The sequence below is a fragment of the Aptenodytes forsteri genome, unplaced genomic scaffold (genome assembly GCF_000699145.1).
Source record: "Aptenodytes forsteri isolate BGI_AS27 unplaced genomic scaffold, ASM69914v1 Scaffold8, whole genome shotgun sequence".
NCBI lineage: Eukaryota > Metazoa > Chordata > Aves > Sphenisciformes > Spheniscidae > Aptenodytes > Aptenodytes forsteri.
This window is the reverse complement of record NW_008796218.1, coordinates 3,849,155-3,870,666: the sequence shown is the minus strand read 5'-3', so window position 1 is coordinate 3,870,666 and position 21,512 is coordinate 3,849,155. Positions and strand designations below refer to the sequence as shown.

At 35.2% G+C, this 21,512-nt stretch overlaps 1 protein-coding gene across 1 annotated transcript in view; it reads right to left on the bottom strand.

Annotated features, from left to right (window-relative positions):
• Positions 1-1,807: 1,807 nt before the first annotated feature.
• Positions 1,808-21,512, bottom strand: part of LOC103906835 (pleckstrin homology domain-containing family A member 7) — a 66,750-nt gene continuing 47,045 nt past the window's right edge. Inside the window, 12 exon segments of the mRNA XM_019474500.1 lie at positions 1,808-1,870; positions 3,647-3,755; positions 6,984-7,126; positions 7,975-8,108; positions 9,366-9,518; positions 12,598-12,798; positions 13,238-13,317; positions 14,173-14,290; positions 14,547-14,735; positions 15,149-15,387; positions 16,487-16,595; positions 21,035-21,136. Of these exon segments, the coding sequence (XP_019330045.1) occupies positions 3,658-3,755; positions 6,984-7,126; positions 7,975-8,108; positions 9,366-9,518; positions 12,598-12,798; positions 13,238-13,317; positions 14,173-14,290; positions 14,547-14,735; positions 15,149-15,387; positions 16,487-16,595; positions 21,035-21,136 (1,566 nt within the window). The 3' untranslated portion in view covers positions 1,808-1,870; positions 3,647-3,657.

The following is a 21,512-nucleotide window of genomic DNA, read 5'->3' as shown; positions in this document are numbered from 1 at the left end:
ACAAACATCGGTACCTATGAGATAGAAAGGACAGTATCGTAGTCACTGTGTTTGGGGGACAACCCTGAAAAAAATCTTTCTATTCAAGAATAAAGACAGGTTTAATCAAATGCTAAGAAACATTTCTGAAAAAAAGAAAAGAATATACAAATGAAGCTTTGGTGTAGGGGGAACCTGATCCAAATCCCAGTGAAATAAATGCAAAACTGGGGAGCTTCAATGGGATTTGAATGAAAGAAGAGCAAAACGTGGTAACGGCACAGACGACTGGATCTTTGGCCACATGGACGCTGGTAAGAGAGCAGACAAGACAGAGGCAATAGGAGGCAGTTATGTTAATATTTTAATCTGTACATATACCATTTTCCAAACTGTTACATTTTATTTAAATTAATGTTTTCTTGCAAAATATTCATTTATGCTTTCAAAACTTTTTATAAAGGCAAAAATAAATCATTATTTTGGCAAAAGGTTTTGAAGTTGATACTGGCAGTATTGAGGTAAAATAGATTGCGTTAGCTAAATATATACTTTTAAGAATATTTCTGAGTATACTGTTAATATAATATGATTTGTCTTAAAGTCTGAAACTTGAAGGTCGATTTCAAGGGTTTTGTAGCTATTACTTGAATACAGCAAATGAACAAGTTAGCTGTTTCACAAAATACTGCGGAAGTATTTCTCAGTCATTTCTCATCCAAAGCTGAACTCAACTAATAATTACATAATGGGAAATTTTTGCCTGTCTTGCATTCAATGCGTACACAGTTTTTTTTTCAAGTAAAGTAGTTGCAGCAATTCATTTAATCTTATTTTCTCCTTATGTAACTACCTCACCCTTTGCCCTATACGTAAGTAAAACACTGAATTTCAAAGTTTGGCAAAGTTAAGCACCAGGTGAACATACATACGAAATTAGGAGGTGCCACATTACATTAGTTTTGCTGTTTCCAGGATAAATACTAGTCAATAAATCATATTGTAATGTTTATTGAAAAAATCAAAAGAAAAATACATATTTACTAGTAAAATGACATATCCTATTATATGTTTTTATTGCTTAGTTCACATTTTTTAATTAAAAGTTTTCTTCTTCCACCTCTCAACTTTCAAAAAAATATAGTGTGTTAGCCGTTTGTTACTGAGGGGACAGCACTACCGTCAAGAGCAACCTAGCATACTCTGTATTGATACCAGCAAGTTAATCATATGGAATCAAAAAAGGAAACGGGAGTTAAAACTGGCTTTCAATATGGCTTTCGTGGGAAGTTTCAGCTATATAGGTTACTGATATTTAGAAATTCAAGCTAAAAGTTCCTTGCAATGTATTATTTAATGGGCAAAAGGGTGGCCCTACAAACATATTCAATCCAAAACACCCTTTTGGCAAACCTCTCACTTGCGTTAGCTCTACCAATACCCTATGGATGTGCTTCTACGTTTGCTCAAATTTACATTTTTTTCACAAAAATTGACATTGTGCATCTGAGCCTGAGGGGGAAGTAACAGCATCTTTTAACACCTATGCAAGTAGTTTCTCTTAAAATGAATTCAGCCCTTGATTTAAAAAAATTCTAAAATACATTGTCCTAAAAATACATTGTCAGTATTTTACAGAGTTTATTAAAAGTGCCATTTATTCATATAAAAAGTCTGAACTAAACTGAAGTCAAAATAAAATGATTTGCAATTCTCTTCATTTTCACAGAAAACCCCCCTATTATTCTCTGAATGTATTTCCAGAAGAACATGTCATCAGCTGCCGAGTATCTTCACAGAAAGCTGGTAATGAATCTCCTCTTTCTTCCACGCAGCATCACCAGGTGGGATTTGCTTTGAGTCTTTTGTCAGTGTTCACTTACTGCTTTGGCTAGCATGAAGTAAAATAAAACATGGTTAAATATTAAAATGCGTACACTAATGCCAAACAGTAAGCACTTTCAGGAAACATTTTTTTTATTAAAGCCTTCTGCAGTTTGACAGAATGAACAATTCACACAGACACACTAAGCGAACAATTATCTCATGATGCCACTGATGCTGGAACTCCTGTGTCCCCTGCATGTTGCTGGTTATTGCAATTATTTTCTTGATAATTTTCCTGAAGAAAATGTAGGGTTTTTAAATATATATATGTAAATATATATCTACACATACACACGCATGTATGTATAATATATATGTAAATATATATCTATACATTCACATGTATGTATGTATATTTATATAGACATGTGATATACATTTTTAAGTCAGTCTGGAATCACAGAATGGTTGGGGTGGGAAGGGATCTCTGAAGGTCATCTGGTCCAAGCCCCCTGCTCAAGTCTAATACCCTGGGACCGTAAGGTTATTTTTCTGGGTTCTTGAGGCCACACATGGGTACCCTATTGGCATGCAAAGATCTCATGTGATAGTGATAATCAACTAGCATATCCCTGGATATAATAGTAGAGTCGAGCGTTTTTCAGACACGGCGAAGATGGTAGCATCTGGTTCTCATAAAGATAAACTGAACCAGAAAAGCAAAGAGCTATTTCCATCAAGCTCTGTAGAGGCTCCTAATGTCTATACACCTCTTCTGATGTAAGTTTGTCATTTTTCACAGGCCTTGTTGAAGGCAGGTCACTGCCCATTTGGACCTTTCTGGTATGTGCTCATTTTTATTTAGATTTTTATTTTTTGCACAGATATTTGACTCAGATTAGTGCCAATGAAAACAAAGGTATTTAAAGATTAACACTATTTGAGGTATTCACTCAATCAACCCTCTTTACTACTTCATCTATGTTCTATCTCTTTCTCCAATATCGGGCAATAATATTAAGCCAAAGGAAATCACAAAGGTGAGAATAATTTCAAAGGAAACTATGGAAGCATGGGGAATGTCTCAACTAGGGGCACACTTAGCAGTTAAGTATCATAATATTTACAGGTTTTCCTATTTCAAATAGAGAAAACTCTGAAAATACTACTGGGAAGGGATGATACAGATTTCTTTAGAAGGACAATGAAATTATCGTAATTTTAATACTTGAAATGGCAAAATAACCTAATCAGAGGCAAAAATCAAGTCTCCTGTTAACACAATTCAATGAAAAACACAAAGGCACAAAAAAGTCAAACACGATATTGCAGAGTTAGTTATAAAGGGCCAAATTTTCAGCTTACCTCAGTTAAGACTGATGTTTGTTCATGTGTAAGATACCAGCCCATAAACAAACCCCCTGCTTACACAACTTTGCACTTTGGATTCTCTTGTGCAGCAACTGTATACGCCATGCGCAGGCAAAAAAACCTACGCACCCCTACAGTAGCCACAGGAGTACACAACACTAGCCACCGGAGTACAAACCGCTGCTGAAAATCTGGCCCCATGCTACCAAGAGTACAGACGTCTCTTTCCTTCACCACAGTAAGATTACGGAAGCATCTTATCTGTAGAGCGACAGCAGTTATTCGAAGACTTTATTAGCCCACATGTTAGCTCATTAGAAGCAATATTTACAAGAATAAAAGGTTTCTGAAAAACAGATGCATGCGTTCATTTGGATCTAATTTAGGATTAGTAAAAACGTTAAAATTCAGCAAGCCACAGCAAAGGTACAATGGCAAATCAGACATGCTGAGAGCAGTTAGTTCTTACTTTTAAGGTGTTTAAACAAATGTGTAGTGAAATCCATTGCTTAAGGGGGAGTGAGGTGGCTGTGGTACAGAAGGTGAGGGTGCTTTAGATGGATAGGTCAACTGCTGAGCTAGAAGGGATCACATACAGGAATTAGGCTGCACAATCAAACATTCATATTGTAACAGAGCCACCTTAATTTTCTACCGCGTGAATAGGAAACCTGATTAGTAATGCAATGAGGTGTTACACTATTTTAGTTACATGGAACACAATTTAAACAACATTTCTACCTGCTGGTTTTTTCTATTAGTTGTATAAATTATGCAGATAAACATTCCTGTTTTGATGAGAATATGGACAATCAATCTTAAGATGGAGTTTCACTGGAACATTTTAAGGCACGCAACACTGATATACCCTAATCAAGCCTTGCTTTTAAAAATCCAGTTCTGGAATAGCAGCTATATTTGCTAATTTGATTTCAAGATTTCACTGAGGTTGTACAGGTTTTCAACATTTCCTTTGTTATATGCCAATGAGCAGAAACAAAGATGATATATAGAAAAATCACACACACAAAAAATTACACTTTGCTTAGTACAGTGCATGATACAGTAAATACATTTTCAGATCTCAGCTTGAAACTTCAGGATAAAGAATACAATGATTAAAACCATCTTGGTTTATAAAACAGAGTAATGGTATAGGATTGGAAGACGATAATCATAAAACTGAAGAGACTGAAACTCAGTCTTAAATTCTGCTTTTACATTTTGGAGGGCCAAAGGTAGACCTAATGCCAAAACACGCAATTTAGGAAATGACTTCTTGATACTCATGCATTTGATTTTAATCTTTCAGATTCTTGGCATGATTTCCATTTAGAAGGTTGATATCTTAACTAGGAACACAGGGAGTCTAAAATGCTGCTTTACAAGGATTAGATAGATGTACAATTTAAGAGAGATTTATGCTATCATAGCATCTTAACATAACTTAACTGCTTCCCCCTGAAAAATGGGAAAAGTTAAGCTTCACAGTCTTTTTCATAAGCAAATCTTTGTAAAAAATGCAGATATTTAGTTTTGGATTTTTAGGTATGGTCTGCTTCGTCAACAAGGAGCAAATGACAACCCATATGTTAAAAATCAAACTACAAAAATAAGAATGTGAAGGAATCTGTAAAATTAGAATAGATGAGAATGTACAATCAGCTGTGCAAAGCATCAAATGCTTTTCTTTTTAATCATTTTAGATCATCAAAAGATAGGCTGTAACTAAAACACCTGAACTCTTTTTATGATTTGTGTATTTTCTATCAAAATCAAACCACTCTGGCTTTTTTTAGAATTCCTTGAAAGGTGTTTGCTTTTAAAGGAGTAAGTAATAATCGAAATAAAAGCAAGACATATTACAAGAAGTGAGTATTTGAGATACAGATGTGGCAAGGAAAACTGTGCACGGACATAAAGGTTTGGGCTTCCTTAAAGAATCAAGTCCTTGGCTACTATGTTAGATTTTTTTAAGTGTCTGAAAGACAAAAGAGCTGGCTGCTACACTTCACAAAGAAAATTAAATTAAAAATCACCTCGCAACTGACTGCAAATTTTTTTAAGCAGCATTTAAACATTTCAGTGCCAATACACATTTTAATTCTCTCTTTGGGGAGAACTCAAGAATTAAGATTTCTGTGGTTACATATACCCAAGAATATGTGGTGATCACACTTTTGAAATAATTACAATTAAAAAATTAAAATATAAACCAAAAAACTGTAGTAATGAAACATAGCTACTACATTCACTATACAACATAAAAAGATCAAATATGTTTCAGTACTGTACAGTTACTGCAACTTCACGCACACCCAGAAGTAAGTTAACTGGCCACATGAAGACTGTTTTTAGTATGGCAGGCACTCTGCTCTTGTTGTACTGACACAGAGGAATAATTTCAAATATGGGCTATGTTCATCTTGGTTGATCTTAGCTTCGGTGTTATCTTTTCCCAGAAGAAGCTAGAACTCATGTGGCAAAATGCTGCGTTGGTTCATACCTCCTGAAACACAAAGTCCCACTCCATAACCAAAGTGTGCAAGTCCCTGTTACAAGGACCTGGTTACTAGAACTGGGACCAGACTGCTTGCGAAGAAGCCATTTTGACACACAGATGCCTGAAGGTCCAAAAGGTTATTCCTGAAACGCTCCCAAGATTTTACAGTTCTGGGGGGGGGGTTTGTTTGTTTTGGTTTTTTATAATGTCTACCCTCCTCACTGCATCATTTTATACCTTCCAGTCCGTTAAATTACCCACAGAACCTCTTCGAAGTCTAAAGATTTGTATCTTGAAAATGTATTCCATCCCCTCAAAATCACATTCCTCTCAGGTTTAGCTGCCACTGCATCTGTGAGTATACAGCCACATTCAATACAGTCTGTTACTATAGACGGATATTACGCATCTGGGTATTGGAATAATCTGTCTTCAATGGGAAAGTCTTAAGGGCTTCTGTGGCAAGTGCCATAAGTTTAAACAGGCAACTTCAGATGAGAAACGTGCCTATTTTATCTCCTTCATAGCTGAAGTTTCCATTATTTCCATTCTCCACTAGGAACAGTGAACTGTGCCAGTTATAAATGGCCAGTCAGATACTTGCTAGAATAGCTGCTGCATGTATTACTGTGTGATACAAATCTCTTGACATTTCTTACTTATTTCAACTATAAAGCAATCAAGAGTGAAAATATCACTTTTAGTAACATATTGCAAAGGATCTATTAATTTCCAGGCATCAAGCAGAATTCATGCACGGCTGTCTCGCTCTGACCTCTAATCTTGGTCACCAGACAGAAACATGCCAATACCCATTTTACAGTGTCTTTTTCAGCCTGTTGTCGTACAGCTCAAGCTGCAAATGATCGCACTCTAATCTCAATCACCAGACCAGGGAATCTTTCTGTTAAAAAAAATTAAAAATCCCTTTGTCTTGATTTTTTTAAGTCACAGATCAATTTACTTTTTAAAAATGAATATAGAAATACCTCATTTAATATAATTATAGGGAATTCATTGAAAATGTTAATTTTTTAGTACTATTAGTACTAAAAAGTACTTTTAGTGCTACAGCAAGTTTCCAAGCTCTGAACTGACTGATCATACTATTTTGTCCCCTTCACCCTGTCCATTAGAGGCCAAATACTCAACGTAAATCTTTAGTCTCTAAATTTGTTATCTATACACATTTTTCACTATTTTGAATATGAATGACTAAAACTTTCTCTTATGCCAGGAGTTCAGCAACAACTTTAGAAACTGGTAAGAAATAGCTGTTATTTTATAAATAACTAAGTATTACCTGCTACTTCCTTGCTCCTTTGAGAGGCTTCAGAAGCCAAAGCGTATGATATGGTAATGATGCGCTCCTGCTCTTGCAGCTGTGAATCTAAATCAACTGAGTTGTGCTTGTCCTGGGTAACAGTAGGCTGTAGATTGTGCATACTAGTGGGAAAGTGCAAAACAACATTAACATTTACAAACATAAAGAAGAATCCACCATGCAGATGAGAACAAGCTTGAATTCATACAGCAGTTTTCAGATCTCATCTATCAAGCTCCGTATTTTATTCAAGTTCTTTAGTGTTAGATATTGTATGTAAATGACTACAGCATACAAAGACAAATGATGCAGCCATTACACATTCAGTCACAATTTCTGCACAGCATTAAGTACATCTGAAAAAGTCCTTTGTTGTAAATATGCTGTTTACATGAAAGCACTACCAAAAAATGCTATTTATTTGAAGCTGTTAGTAAAATTTCTTGTTAGTGCCCAGAGGAAAAGGTATAACCTGGTGGTCCTCAGGCAGAGCCTCTTTAACTGTCTTCCAAAGAGACAGCACATACTTGAGGTAATCAAATTCTTGAAACTGAACGTTTCAGCTGATTCTACATTAGCTGTAAGTAGCCAAAAGTGTTCTTTCAGAACTCCAGCTCTCTGGAGACAACAGAAACTTGCTCTCACACTGATTTTTCTTCTGCTTTTGGCCAGATCTGTGCCCTTCCTTCCTTCTCCTTCCTTCTCCTTCGCTCAATCTAGAAGTTGCTTGGTAAGGACTCACTACTGTTTTAGGATGCTCTGAACAAGAACATGGACATACACAAAGTTTGTCATTATCTCTTCTACCCTGTTTTAAAAAGGAGTTTTAAGTATACTACCTAAATTCTGTGTGCATTTTCTAAATGCTACAAGTTACACTTAGATAATTCAATAGGAATTAGACTGTTGTATGAAGTTAGTTCCCAGTGTTTAACACCAGCCCCTATATAAGATATGAAAAAACCCTGACCTTGATTTAGTAAGAATATTCTTTATCTTTTCTGCTTTACGCTGCCTTGCTGCCAGTTCTTCTGTAGAAAGAGGCTCTTCCGGCTCCAGTTCAACATAGCGTTCTGGAATTGCAACCTTCTCGGGTTTTGACAACTGTGGAAAGAAAGCAAGCACCAAGTTTTTAATAACAAAAACTGAAAAAAAATTGAGATAAATCCTCCTCAATGGGAGAACACAGTGAAAAGAATAAAGCATAGGTTTTCGCAGTCAATACATGTACCTGATGCTAAACTCTCCCTCTGGATATAAGCTGATGCCCTTTTAACAGTGTCTTTTCCCTCTGATTCATTTTACTTCAACCTGGGTAACCTGAGAAAGAAGCTTTACATTCAGAGCTTCAGACCTGCTTCTGAAGTAGGACAGAAAGGCCTATAAGTAAAAATGTTTCCTATCCTAGGCTTAAGGTGCTAATTTGGATGTATGTGATTCACATCGCCCTGGAGGCCTTCTGGAAAAAAAATTAATAGCAGAGTGCAACAAGGAAAGGCAATACAAGGGAAGTATTTTTTCTGTTTCTGAAGTTTACAGGAGCACTGCATTTTCTGTAGAAAATACACAAAGATTAATTGAAAGACACATTCATTCACAGAGATCAACAGATAATGGCTCACAGATTCAACTTCTTACAAATATCACTTTATATAAAGTGATACATTGCCAACAGCTTTCAGAAGAGTAGAGGTGCTTACTAGTCTATCATTAATAATTTTACTGATTTTCCATCTACCATGGCATTTTACACAATGCCTACATAGTACCTACTGAAATCTTTCCACTTGCTATATTCTTTCCTTTCCACCAGATGGCTCAATCGCATTTCAAACAAATACTCAGTTACTAGAGCTGAAAAAAGATCTAGTGCTCAGAACACCAACCAAGTCATTTAAAAAGCCGACAGAAAGGTGTTTTCTGTTCTGACCAGGATAAAGCAGTGCTCCCTCTTATCTACCATGTTTTGCCAGTCAAAATGAAGAGTAAGGTAGCTCTGGGGAACTAACTTTTACTTCATTGCTGTTTCTTTTTTGAAAATATGCTTGATGTTGTCTTCTCATCTTTTTTTCCAATTTATATAACGTTGCCTAACTTAATCACTTCTTCCTCTATAAAGCCTGAGATGTATATTTTAAACAGTACAGCCAACCTTTCAATTTCTTCTCTCCACTAAAACACAATACGAGCAGAAAACTTACAGAGATTCTAAGTGCCAGACCATAAATTTTCAATACCCAAAAGACTCCTTTTAGTTCAAACTTCCAGCTAACTTTTGCAAGAGAAGAATTTGCTACCTAAAACTTAGAAAGGTTAGTATTTTGGGGCACAGAATAGGAAGCAAAAAATTATGAGTGTTACCTCTCTGCTGATATCTAAATCATAGTCTTGAGGCTCCAGGTCTGTCTCTGTCACTGCTACTGGCTGAACTTTTAACCATTCATTTTCATCCTTGTCTTCTCCACGAATTGCCCTCTCAAGTAACTGCAAATCAAATTCTTGCTCTCGTTTCCACTGGTAATAGATACAAAACAATTAACAGCATTCAACCACACTGCCAAATTCATCATTTAGCAATGTACATTACTACTGCTGCAAATGCTCTATTGCTGAAAGAATCCACAGAGCAAACCCCTTAACTGACAAGAAAAAGAAAATGCAACTGTATTTCTTGGAACATACGGTTGGGAGATTTGATCTCTAGCTGTGCTGCACAGATTTTGGAGAATTGTTTAAATTTACAGGTAACGTTCAGCAGTATTAAATTCTAACAAATGTATTAATCACAATTTCACATATGTTGATTAACATGGAACTAGCTAGACGCAAACATCTTTGGAAGCACAGGTGAGCGTATGGACTATTTCTAGACATTCCAACCAGGCAGTGCTGTGTGATTTTGAATCACTACACAGAAAGGGTATTTATATATTGCAGGTTGAGAATTGCAACTTGAAAATCTTATGTATCTTTCTAGAATAATACCTAGTGATTAAAGCTGATAATATTTTACGTACTAGCATTAACTTGTCTTGAATTCAAAAATAATAATTTAGTAAATTCTAAGCCCTTATGTCTTTGCTAAAGTAAAGTATCTAGCTACCTGCAAAGATAAAAAAGAACCTTTCACATTCTGTCTTTACAAGGTAAATATTTAGCAATAATAAATTCAGAACGTATTTAAATTAAGCAGCATAATTTTAGAGTTCCCAAATCATTGCATAATAGCTCCTTCAAAGCTACACACAATACAGCTGCATATAAACTCACGCTTAAGAACACTACCAACACTTTTTTGTTCAAAAAATTAAGTTCAGTTGCAGCATCATTCCGTCCAGATCTCAGCAACTTTACCATACCGAATTGAAACACGATATTAAGAGCAGTGGGAAAGAGAAGAGACAAAAAGAACAACAACAAAAAAATTATGTCCTCAAGCATTTGAGGGTATCAATAGGAGAATGTGCCATTATATGTTTCTTAAAAGCACCTCTAGTATTTCTGTTACAAATCTTTGGCTTGTTTTGGTTGAAGTTTGAACTTCACATGAAGTCCTTAGACTTCATTATGCTACTTGCATTAATAAATCTAATTGAAACCTATTCATGCACAAGCTCTCAATATTCACTCAGAAGACACATATCTTCCACGTATATGAAAAAAGTTAAATAGCTAAAAGGCAATTATATCTCAAAAATTAAATGTTTCTTTACAGAATTCAAAAGAGAAAAAAAATGTTTTCTCATAAGAGTACTCCAAACTCATTCTTCTACTCATATTCAAACCAGGCCTGATTGACATAGTATGTTTTAAATACACAGCATCATTTTCAAGTTATTATATATAGGTAAGAAAAACATCAAACCATTATTACGAAGCAGTATTTTTATTGGCTTTGATGTTGCGACTTTTACATTAAAAAGGCATTGTATATAACAAATGAATTCATGTACTGTGATCAATACCTAAAATGTCATACTACACTTAAGAGCTGACCGATTAAAAATTAGAGTTACACATACAACGTATGTTTAAAGCAAATGTTACATACTGAGCAGCACTTCAATTATACATTTAACTGTTTGCCATTTTGGCTGCTAAATAATTGTAATGCTGTAAGTATTTGTGCTATCAAACATGCTTTTTGCGTATTGAAGCCCTATAGGTACAAGAGATGACCTCTACAAAACATTGCTAGGGCTGAAAGATTCTTTTAAATTCTTTACAGCAAGAAAAAGACCAAGATGGCACCCAAATTTATAAAGTGTTTGCCACAAGTGTTAATAAGGAGTGTTATGAAGATGTTTAAATTCAACTTGTGTATGTTATGTGAGTCAGGAAACGTAAGAAGCTCAGATTTAGTTCTTCCAATTACAATATGAAAATAACAGTGATACTGTAGTTCTACAGTTCCCACATATTATGCACTATCTTTAATAAATTTGTGATTGCAAAACAGAAGACAAAATAGATGAATGTCTCCAAGTAGTGCACTCGTATTTACTGGGAAAGTAAATACAAATAACTGGCTGTAAATTAGTGCTACTGAACAGTGGGAATGAAAGGCTGAATATTATAAGGTTTTTTAAATGCTAGCATTGACACACATGTACTAAATGCAATTAAGCCTGGTAAAAATTGAGTAGTCCAGTTAGAAATTTTAAAATAACTACAAAATACTGCAAATTAAAAACAAGCAAACAAAAAAGAGGCGTTAGGTATGATGAGTGACGAATCTAAAAGCAAGAGATCTTGTGCAATGAATTAGGTAAAACAAGGTGATTATTCTAAAGCTCTGGTGGGCCAAATAAAAAATAAATTAAAAGACCACAGCATAAGTGCAATTACAGTACAATCTTGGTTTAGCACCAAGTGAGCGACTGGGTAACTTCACCAATTAGAATCGCTTTGGTTAGTATCCAAAATGTATCATTACAAACTTATCGTCTGTACAGCATTTAATCTCAGAACGCAACAGAAATCCTTTTCTTCAGCAGCTTAAATTTGAGCCTTATTAGAATATTCTACATTTTGAGCTTTAAAGAAGAATTTATATCAATTAAAACACATTAGCTCTTACATAAATTTCTAGTCAGCGTGATCAGATTTTAAAACTGATTATTCATTTAGCATCTCTTTAAAAAAAACACACACCACCTTGGTCTGATTATTATGACAACTATCTTGCAGCCTAATTTATGAATTAAAAAGAAAAACACCCATGGTGAATTAAGAACATTCTAAAAGGCCCATTCCATTATGAAGCAGTTTTAAAACTGTACAAGCTTCTTACACTTTCTAAATACAATTCCAATAGAAAACAATCATGTGTCTGAAATCACTCCAGTATACTCACATCTCCACTCAGCACACTAACCTCTGACCAACTTACCTGCTGAACCTGCTACGTATACTGTAACTACTAGTAAAAAAAGATCATCTGTTACTCACACTCTCTGAACTCATTTTATACGGTATAACACTAATTTAATTAGACTAGAAGCATCACACACACTCAAGTGAAAGTGCTTGCTAGGAAAAAAAAATCCAAAGATATTTTTAGTTTAGTCCTTTTAAGGCATATCTAACATACTGAGCCTATGTCTGCAGAAATGGGCCTGATGAAAGACCGAGATGAAACAGACTGCCTTTCTCCTTGGCTAAGAGTTCTCTTGCGTTCACGAACTAATGCCTTCTGATGTCGCTTCATTCTTTCTAGTTGTTCCTCTGCACTCATCTTGCCTCTTTGGTGGTCTCCAGAGTATAAACGTTCCAAGGCACTCTTTGGTCTCTCCTGTAGAAGTCACAAGGCACACATGTTGTAATTAATACATTAATTAATTTTGTGTAATTACACAAAACACGTTGTAATTAATACTTTATAAGAAGTATACAAAAAATTAACTCTTTCTCCTACCTTATTACTAAATGAAAAAGATTTTTTTCTATTATTTTTGCATTTATTTGCATATTTCAACTCTATACTTTCTATTAGTACCGCTGATTTTTGGTTCTAAACCTTCTTTTACAAATCTATTTCAAATGCAGTAAGTTGTCTGTCTGCTTCCTGATTCATTTAAGAAAGAGAAAAACTGGAGATTTTACTAGATTCACAGGTGTTGGGTCCTCTCCCATACTACTAAAATCCCACTTCCTGCTATGCAAAATATATTCTGGGCTTAACTATTTTGAACAGTTCAGACATTTGTCTTCAGATTTGATTTAAAACTTACCTTGGACCTATCCCTTCGAAGTGTTGCATATGATGAAATGGTAGATGATTGGTGCAATCTGGAAGTTGATCCAGATAAACCTTGATAAGGAAAAAGAGAATGCTTTAAAACCAAATGACAGACAAAAGGAAGACAAGTGTCAAATATTTTTTTAAATTATCATACTTTTTCTATGACATTCCGGTTACTATTTTAGCTCACGTTTCACATTTTGCAGTTCAGAAGACCATGGGAGGCATAAAATTTCATTTCAGCCAAAAGTAATGTGTTTCAGGTCACTACTGATCAACATTCAGAAATATCTACAATAATTTTGAAGCTTATATTAAATGAGGTATGGGGTGAACTCAGCTGTACAACAGGAGATAAGCTGTACAAATAATCACACTATGAAGAAAATCAAACCTTAACATTCACAGGTAGAAAGGAAAGAAATAAGAAAAGAATGGCTAAGAAATTAACTGCTCTTCCCCAAATACCCTCTCTATCCTCATTTGTGAAACAGTTACAGGACTGTAGCACAGTGGGGATGGAGTGTCAAGTCACATGTAGTGTCTGGGGGTATTATGTTCTTATTCTTTATCACTTTCATTTCAATGGCAATAAAAGTGTTTAAAAAAAATAGTTGAGTTTGTAAAAGATCACACAGAAATTATGAGGAAAAATAACTGTGAATATAGGAGACATTCTAACAGCTAATTTCATGTTTTGCTATGCTTTTTTTTGAGCATTATATATTAAGTTGCTTTGCAAAAGGCTGGTTGTCTGTAACGGCACCATTAAAATGCAGAAAATGTCTAGACTTTCACAGCATTATATAGTTAATCTAAAAATAATGACCTGATGATAAAGACCATCTCCAGAAAATCCTAGGAGAGAAAAGCTCCTATACAGACAGTACTGTTAAAAATCAACTACATAAATTCCTGGCTTACCACGGGTAGGTAATGTCTGGTATCCACTGTCAGAGCTTATTAAACCACTGGAAGGTTGGCTGAGGTCACCACCTATCGTTGCTAGTTCTGGTTCACTCATGTATGAACGCAGTTCCACCTATATGGAAAAATATTCATCAGTTCAAATGAAATCACAGACAGCAAGTTTTAATAAACTTAAAACAAATCCTAAAGCTTTGTTTCTGGATTACTAGATCTCTCTCTGCTGTTATTATACGGCATAGATCTCTCCCTGCCATTACTATCTCTCTGCCATTATCTCTGTCTCCTTATTACAAGACCTACAGACAATACCTTTTATTATAGGTTCACGTATCTTTAAAGTGCAGGTGTATAGGTGTATGAGCACTCACCCTATAATCTCCATTAACATACTGTCCGAGTTCTCTGTCTCTCTTTCTTTCATCTGACTGACGTTTCAGGCCCCGCACCGATGTGTGTCTGATGACAGTGGCCTCTCTCGGGAGAGGTGGAACAGCTGGTGGCTGATCATCGGGACTGTACAACTGAGGGAGAGGAGGTCTGGGCGGTGCTTCATCTTCCTGGTGACAGGAAAGCACAGGTATTTGGCAAACAGTGTGAAAACAGTTTGGCATAAACTGACTGAAAGTTCATTACATTATATGAGTTATTTGTGACTGCTTTAGCATGCTCTCTGTCCGCACCAGGAGCTTGAGGCTTTAGAAACCAAAGACCCAAGAAAGCAAAGAACTAATCAACCACAAAGCATTACCAAGGAAGGCTCTGCATTGGTATGTTCTAAAACAGTACACAGCTACTGTACATAAAGCTCCAGGTTACGCAGCTATATTCTCCTGTAAGTGCTATTGCTCAGTTTCAATACAAACACCTTAAGTGTCTTCCTGTGCACACTGTGTAACCATGAAACTTTCACTGTTTCTGCCAGAAGTAAATGGAGACATTGGTGAATGAGTATCACAAGAGCAGTACTTACAACCTTTGGCTTTAGCTTAATTGGTGACTGAAGAGGTGGCTCGATTTTTTTCAGCTGCTGTGCTTGATGCTGTGTTCTGGCCTGGAAATAAGGCTGTGGATACAGCCTAACCTCCAGAGAGGATTTAACTGGACTGGGTGGAGGGCTTTGCGGGACTGAAAGTTTGCTCTCCGCAGTTGCAAGGGAAGCTGGTAAGGAAGGCACTGAAGACTGAGAAAATGAAGGCACTATTTTTCTCTCTAGGGGAGAAATATGCAAATGTTTAGGTGTTGTTTCTTATCAGTAATGTTCGTAAGAAGAGCAATTAACATCCTTAGACTTCATAAAACAGCCCTAATACTCCGGCACATCACTTTCAACACAAACGGGGAGTTTTCTGGACATAAAAATGTTTGACTGTTACATTATAGCAGGGGTGGAAAACATTTTCTTGATGAGGATCAAGCAAGCCTTTCAGGCCAAAAATAAAAACACACACTTTAATATCATCCAGTAAAATTCCTTGGAAAGGGCGGTGGGAGGGAAGGAAGGAAAAGCCCAAGAGTCATACGAAATCAGTTCTTAGGCTGTATCTGGCCTCGTGCCACAGACTCCTTAAGATGCCTATAGATCTAGACAAGGCTAAGCACTCAAAGCAATACCTTAAATAAGATCTCCCCATCTCAGAACTGTTTTATCTCTGTATGTAAAAGGTAAGCAAAGTTACTTCATATTTAAAATGAATTTACAGTAGGTGTTAACAGCCTCTTGCTATCCCAATGGGCTAGGTCTTTTCTTTGAAACATAATAAAGCAACTGAAATGCAGACCACACACGCTTTCCCTTCCTCTTTTACATAGCTGATGTTGTTGCTCTGCCCACCAAACACCTGCCTGAAGAGGGAGGGGGAAGGCAACTGCAGCAAGGGCAGTTGGGCAGCATCCAAGGAGGGGGGGAAGAAGAAGAAGAAGAAGAAGAAGAAAAAAAAGCAGAGAAGAACACAGAGAGGAGCTCCTGGACAGAACGCACAATAGCTACTACGCTGGTATGAGCGTGGTATGTGACAGAAACTCTTTTTGCAACTTGAAGAACTTAGCCCATTATTATTGTTCCCTTTTTTATGGCTTGTTATATTTTAGTGCCATCAGTACATGAAAAAACAAACAACAAAAAACCTTTTTGCTGCCTCAACCAAAGAAACGCCAAGTTAATGTGCTCAATCAACAGAGTTTTCTGTTGCAACCAAAAGCAGAATTAACTGAATTTTCTGCAGTAGAACAAACTTCTAGACTACTTGCACAGATCCAAAGATTCAGCTGCATTTGTATATTTTTTATGTTTTAATTATGCTCTCCTTACCTGGATTCTTGATAGAGTCTACTATGGTTTTGTAGTTTGTTTTATTTGCACTCAAGCCAGCTGTAACATCTTCAATTCTCCACAAGTCTTTCTGTATTTGTGTTTTCTCCTGAGGTTTGTAGTAAAAGAAAAAAAGAAAAATCAGTTACATCTCATATTTAATTTATTATGGGCTTATCCTTCTTTTGATACCAAAACCAAACTAATGTTTCAGAACTTACATGAAAACTCAGGAGTCTAGAAATGAGTTAAATAATTATTTTAAAATTTAAAAAAAACCGCCACCACCACAAACTAACATATCTTGCCCGTAAAATTTATTAGGGCATTTTCTGAGTCTTGGAAGACTTCCTATAGAAGACTGGGGGAAAGAGACACCTCTACATTTTTCTCTACAATATTATTCAGGCTACATAAAATGAGCTTAAAGAACCTTTTCATTTGAACTTTGTTCTTAAATCCTATACTAACACACTTAAGACTGCTAAGGCAGCCTTACGAAACTCATCTTAATACATTTACAGGAAATGTCTAATATTAAAAAAAGCAAAAAATTAGTATAGTGTCCCTGAACACTGCTGTGAACTTCCAAATGGCTTTTAATGGATGAAATATAAAACGAAAACTAACTCAGAAGGGCTGACAAATTTAATTTCTGCTTATATTTCGGTTGTTAGGCCTACTGGACATGATGTATTATAGGTTGAAACAATATATTGCTGCTGCTCCAGGATTTCATCTTATCTTGCATCCTGTTTGCTTTACTGAGGCTTTCCAGGAGGAAAGAAAGGGAAGCTTTGTCTACAGTCTGGACTCCGCCTTTGATTGCGTCTTGCAGCCAGAGACCTTGGCTACTGAAGCCACCACTTCAGTCAGATGTTCACTGCAATCATCATAAATAGCTATTCTCATCTACTTAATCAAAGCCTGGTAATTCTGCCTTCAAAAACTGGCATTAAGAATAAACTTAATATAGTTTTCCTCTTGGTTTTACTAAAGAAAGCAGAAGGCAGTGAAATACTGTAGTTAAGAATTGCTGAGAAACTGCTCAAGAACTCTAGAAATCCATCACTTGCCATGAGCTGCAAAATAACCGCTAATTAATCCTATAAGCCTGAAAGTGAAAACCTTTAGTAAAAGCTCTTACACCTCATAGAGCTAAGGAAGGCATATAAATTGCTTTCCACTTTCTGTCTTAGATCAGAAAATATGTTTAGCCAGGTTATAGATCAGCAAACAGGGTGCCAAGAACACAAACATTTAAATGCAGAACGTTATTTGCCTGTAGTAAACTCGCTCGATAGATGGGATACATCTTGAAAGGTTGTCAGGATATGAACTATAAATTTGCACGTTTCATTTCATTTTTCTGAGATTAATCACACTACACGGAACCAAATTATGGATTTACAATGATCAAGCCTCAGAACTGGTTAAAAACCCCCCACATGTACAGAGAAATCCTGTTTCTGAAACCACCCAGAAAATGTTCAATCAGTAACGTACAAAAGCCAGATGATCTTTTAATATTATATCTTCCCATTACGTAAATATTGATGTGAAGAGAATATTTTAGATCAAAAATGGACTAGATCTAAGAGATAAACAGATGAATTTATTTTTAAATTATGAAAGCCAAGGTTGCTGTTCACAAAAGGGTATAAATACACTTTATGGGCAAGCATGAAAAGGTAACTTGGAGAGATAAATCAATTTCTTTAACTTCCTTTACACAGAAACATAATTTAGAATGATTTATAAAAGAGGAGAAACACTTACCAACTAAAAAGTTATCACTGACAAAATACCACATCTCAGCTAAGTTCAGCATGCCCAGATCTCTCCAACCCTTAACCAAAAGACAATGAAGCTACACTCTTAAAACCACGATTTACTCTGACCGAGCTGCTTGAAATGTTTAGTTTTTAACCTCTTAATTAATGCTACATAGAAACAACATTAGCTGTCTCCTACAGCAACTTAAGCCAGCAAATTTATTGAGTTTTTAATAATATTCCATGAAGCCTGCATTTTTTTAAAAATACAGTGTGCATTAATTTAATGCTATTGGAAAATACTAAACAATCTTGAGCCTACATACCCTTGGGCAGAGATCAAAAAAACCCTCTAACTATTACAACCCTCACTTCAAGTGAGACTTCTCTGAAGTAATATAGTTTTAAGAACATTCAGTACTTTCTGAAAAAATAAGCTCCCCTTAGTATGTCCAAAATAGGTATTCAGAAACATTTTTTAAAACCTTAGCCAAAGACAAATATATCTAGGCATACATATATAAACATATATATGTAAGTATACACACACAACACATAACATGCATAAGTTTATGTGTGCGCGCGCATGTATTTTTTTTATAATTACGCATGCATGTGATACGAGATGATAATAAAACTGAGTTAACTTTTTTTCTGTGCAAACCGCATTCCCTTCTATACGTATTGCTAAATCACATGCCACATATCCAGTATTTTAAGGATGCTCAATGCACAACTGGAAATTGTTTGTCAAAGTACTTTAACAAAATATATTTTGTTTAAACCTGTAATTTCCCTTTGTTAAACAAGTAACTTCATACAGAGACGATGTTATTCTAGAATACCCCTGGGATTTTTTGGAGGTATGTATTCTACAGCTGAGCTCAATTACATAATATTCTGGCTCTAGAAACTGAATCACTCCCCCACTTCCCAAAATTAAAAGTAAATGAAAATGGACTTTGAAGATTGATGCAATATAAAAAAGTTTTACAACTCTTGCTTTGATACAAAACATTCATCCATTAATAATGAAAATAAATAACTTCAATTCATACCTGATCAGATATTTGTTCAGCTGAGCTCAATTACATAATATTCTGGCTCTAGAAACTGAATCACTCCCCCACTTCCCAAAATTAAAAGTAAATGAAAATGGACTTTGAAGATTGATGCAATATAAAAAAGTTTTACAACTCTTGCTTTGATACAAAACATTCATCCATTAATAATGAAAATAAATAACTTCAATTCATACCTGATCAGATATTTGTTGCAAATAAATAAATTTATTTAACTAGTGAGCTCTTTTGGTCCAGGATATTTGGAAAAGTAGGCTAAGATTTGAGCAAACGTATACATTTAGCTTTGTTCCTTGTGTTTTGTCTTTTAAATAAAACTGTTCTGCTTAAATATAAACATATATATGTAAGTATACACACACAACACATAACATGCATAAGTTTATGTGTGCGCGCGCATGTATTTTTTTTATAATTACGCATGCATGTGATACGAGATGATAATAAAACTGAGTTAACTTTTTTTCTGTGCAAACCGCATTCCCTTCTATACGTATTGCTAAATCACATGCCACATATCCAGTATTTTAAGGATGCTCAATGCACAACTGGAAATTGTTTGTCAAAGTACTTTAACAAAATATATTTTGTTTAAACCTGTAATTTCCCTTTGTTAAACAAGTAACTTCATACAGAGACGATGTTATTCTAGAATACCCCTGGGATTTTTTGGAGGTATGTATTCTACAGCTGAGCTCAATTACATAATATTCTGGCTCTAGAAACTGAATCACTCCCCCACTTCCCAAAATTAAAAGTAAATGAAAATGGACTTTGAAGATTGATGCAATATAAAAAAGTTTTACAACTCTTGCTTTGATACAAAACATTCATCCATTAATAATGAAAATAAATAACTTCAATTCATACCTGATCAGATATTTGTTGCAAATAAATAAATTTAAAAATTTAATTAGTGAGCTCTTTTGGTCCAGGATATTTGGAAAAGTAGGCTAAGATTTGAGCAAAACGTATACATTAGCTTTGTTCCTTGTGTTTTGTCTTTTAAATAAAACTGTTCTGCTTAAACACAGGAAAAATAATCCCAACTGTATTCCTTGCTCTAAGAATAAAATCACCAGTTGCAAGTAGGTATGTAGAAATAATCTGGTATGCCACATCCAGTTCAGCAAACAGAATAACTTATCTTCAAACAAAGCTTCTTTGTAAGATTCAAAACTGAATAATTGATTTAAAACTGAGATGCCTTTCAATTACCGATGGCTGTTAAACACCTATTCCACTTCACAAAACAATCTGCAGAGATAAGTCTTCCATAAATAGATGAACATGACAAAGAACAAACAATGACAATAACAAGCTAGCGACTGATGTTCTTAAAAATGGATAAAGAAGCCAACAATGTCAGATCAAATAAATGGAAGACTAAGAAGTCCTGCATAGTCTTATAAATTAAATACGTTATCAGTGTCAAGATGTCAGCATGTAATAAAAACATAATAAAATAATGACAAATTTGCATAGACAACTTATGAGAAACTATTACACATGCTGCAAGATAGCGAGTTACCACGCAGCTATGCTGTTAGAATGTCTGAACTTTGCAAACTAAGCTACATGACAGCTGAACACAGTGCAAAAATTGCGGAGAACTTCTTTTATGAGATGATAGCTTTCAAGTTCAGACAAAATCATCTCATAAGTAAACCAGTGTCTGGAAATGGACTTACCTGAGATACCAATGAACTATTCATCTGTTCCTGTAAGGCTTTTTTCAGCTGGCTCACATCCTTTTCTAATTTCAGATATTCATTCCAGGCATTTTCCATTTCCTATTAACAGAAGGAATACTCTAATACAATGTTACGATAAACTTCGAAATCACTCTATCCATTCTCTAATTGAGCACCAAAGTGTTTTTAAGATGGCAGTGTTCTATTACAAAAAGAAGCAAAAAATCCATTTTGTAGTCTACCTTTTTGCTTAGAGTTGATGATAAACTTCAAAATGCTTTATAGCTTGCAAGATCAAGTCAAGAATCCCTCGTTAAAAAATTCTGGCCAGCTTCCTCACACAAAACTATTTCTTAAGCATAGAACTGGCATTTAATAGTATTTGAACTATGACTAATATGCTATGAAGGAATCAAGTCTATTCCAGTTTCACTTCCTTTTACCTTACTCCTCTATTTAAAACAAGTTTATAATT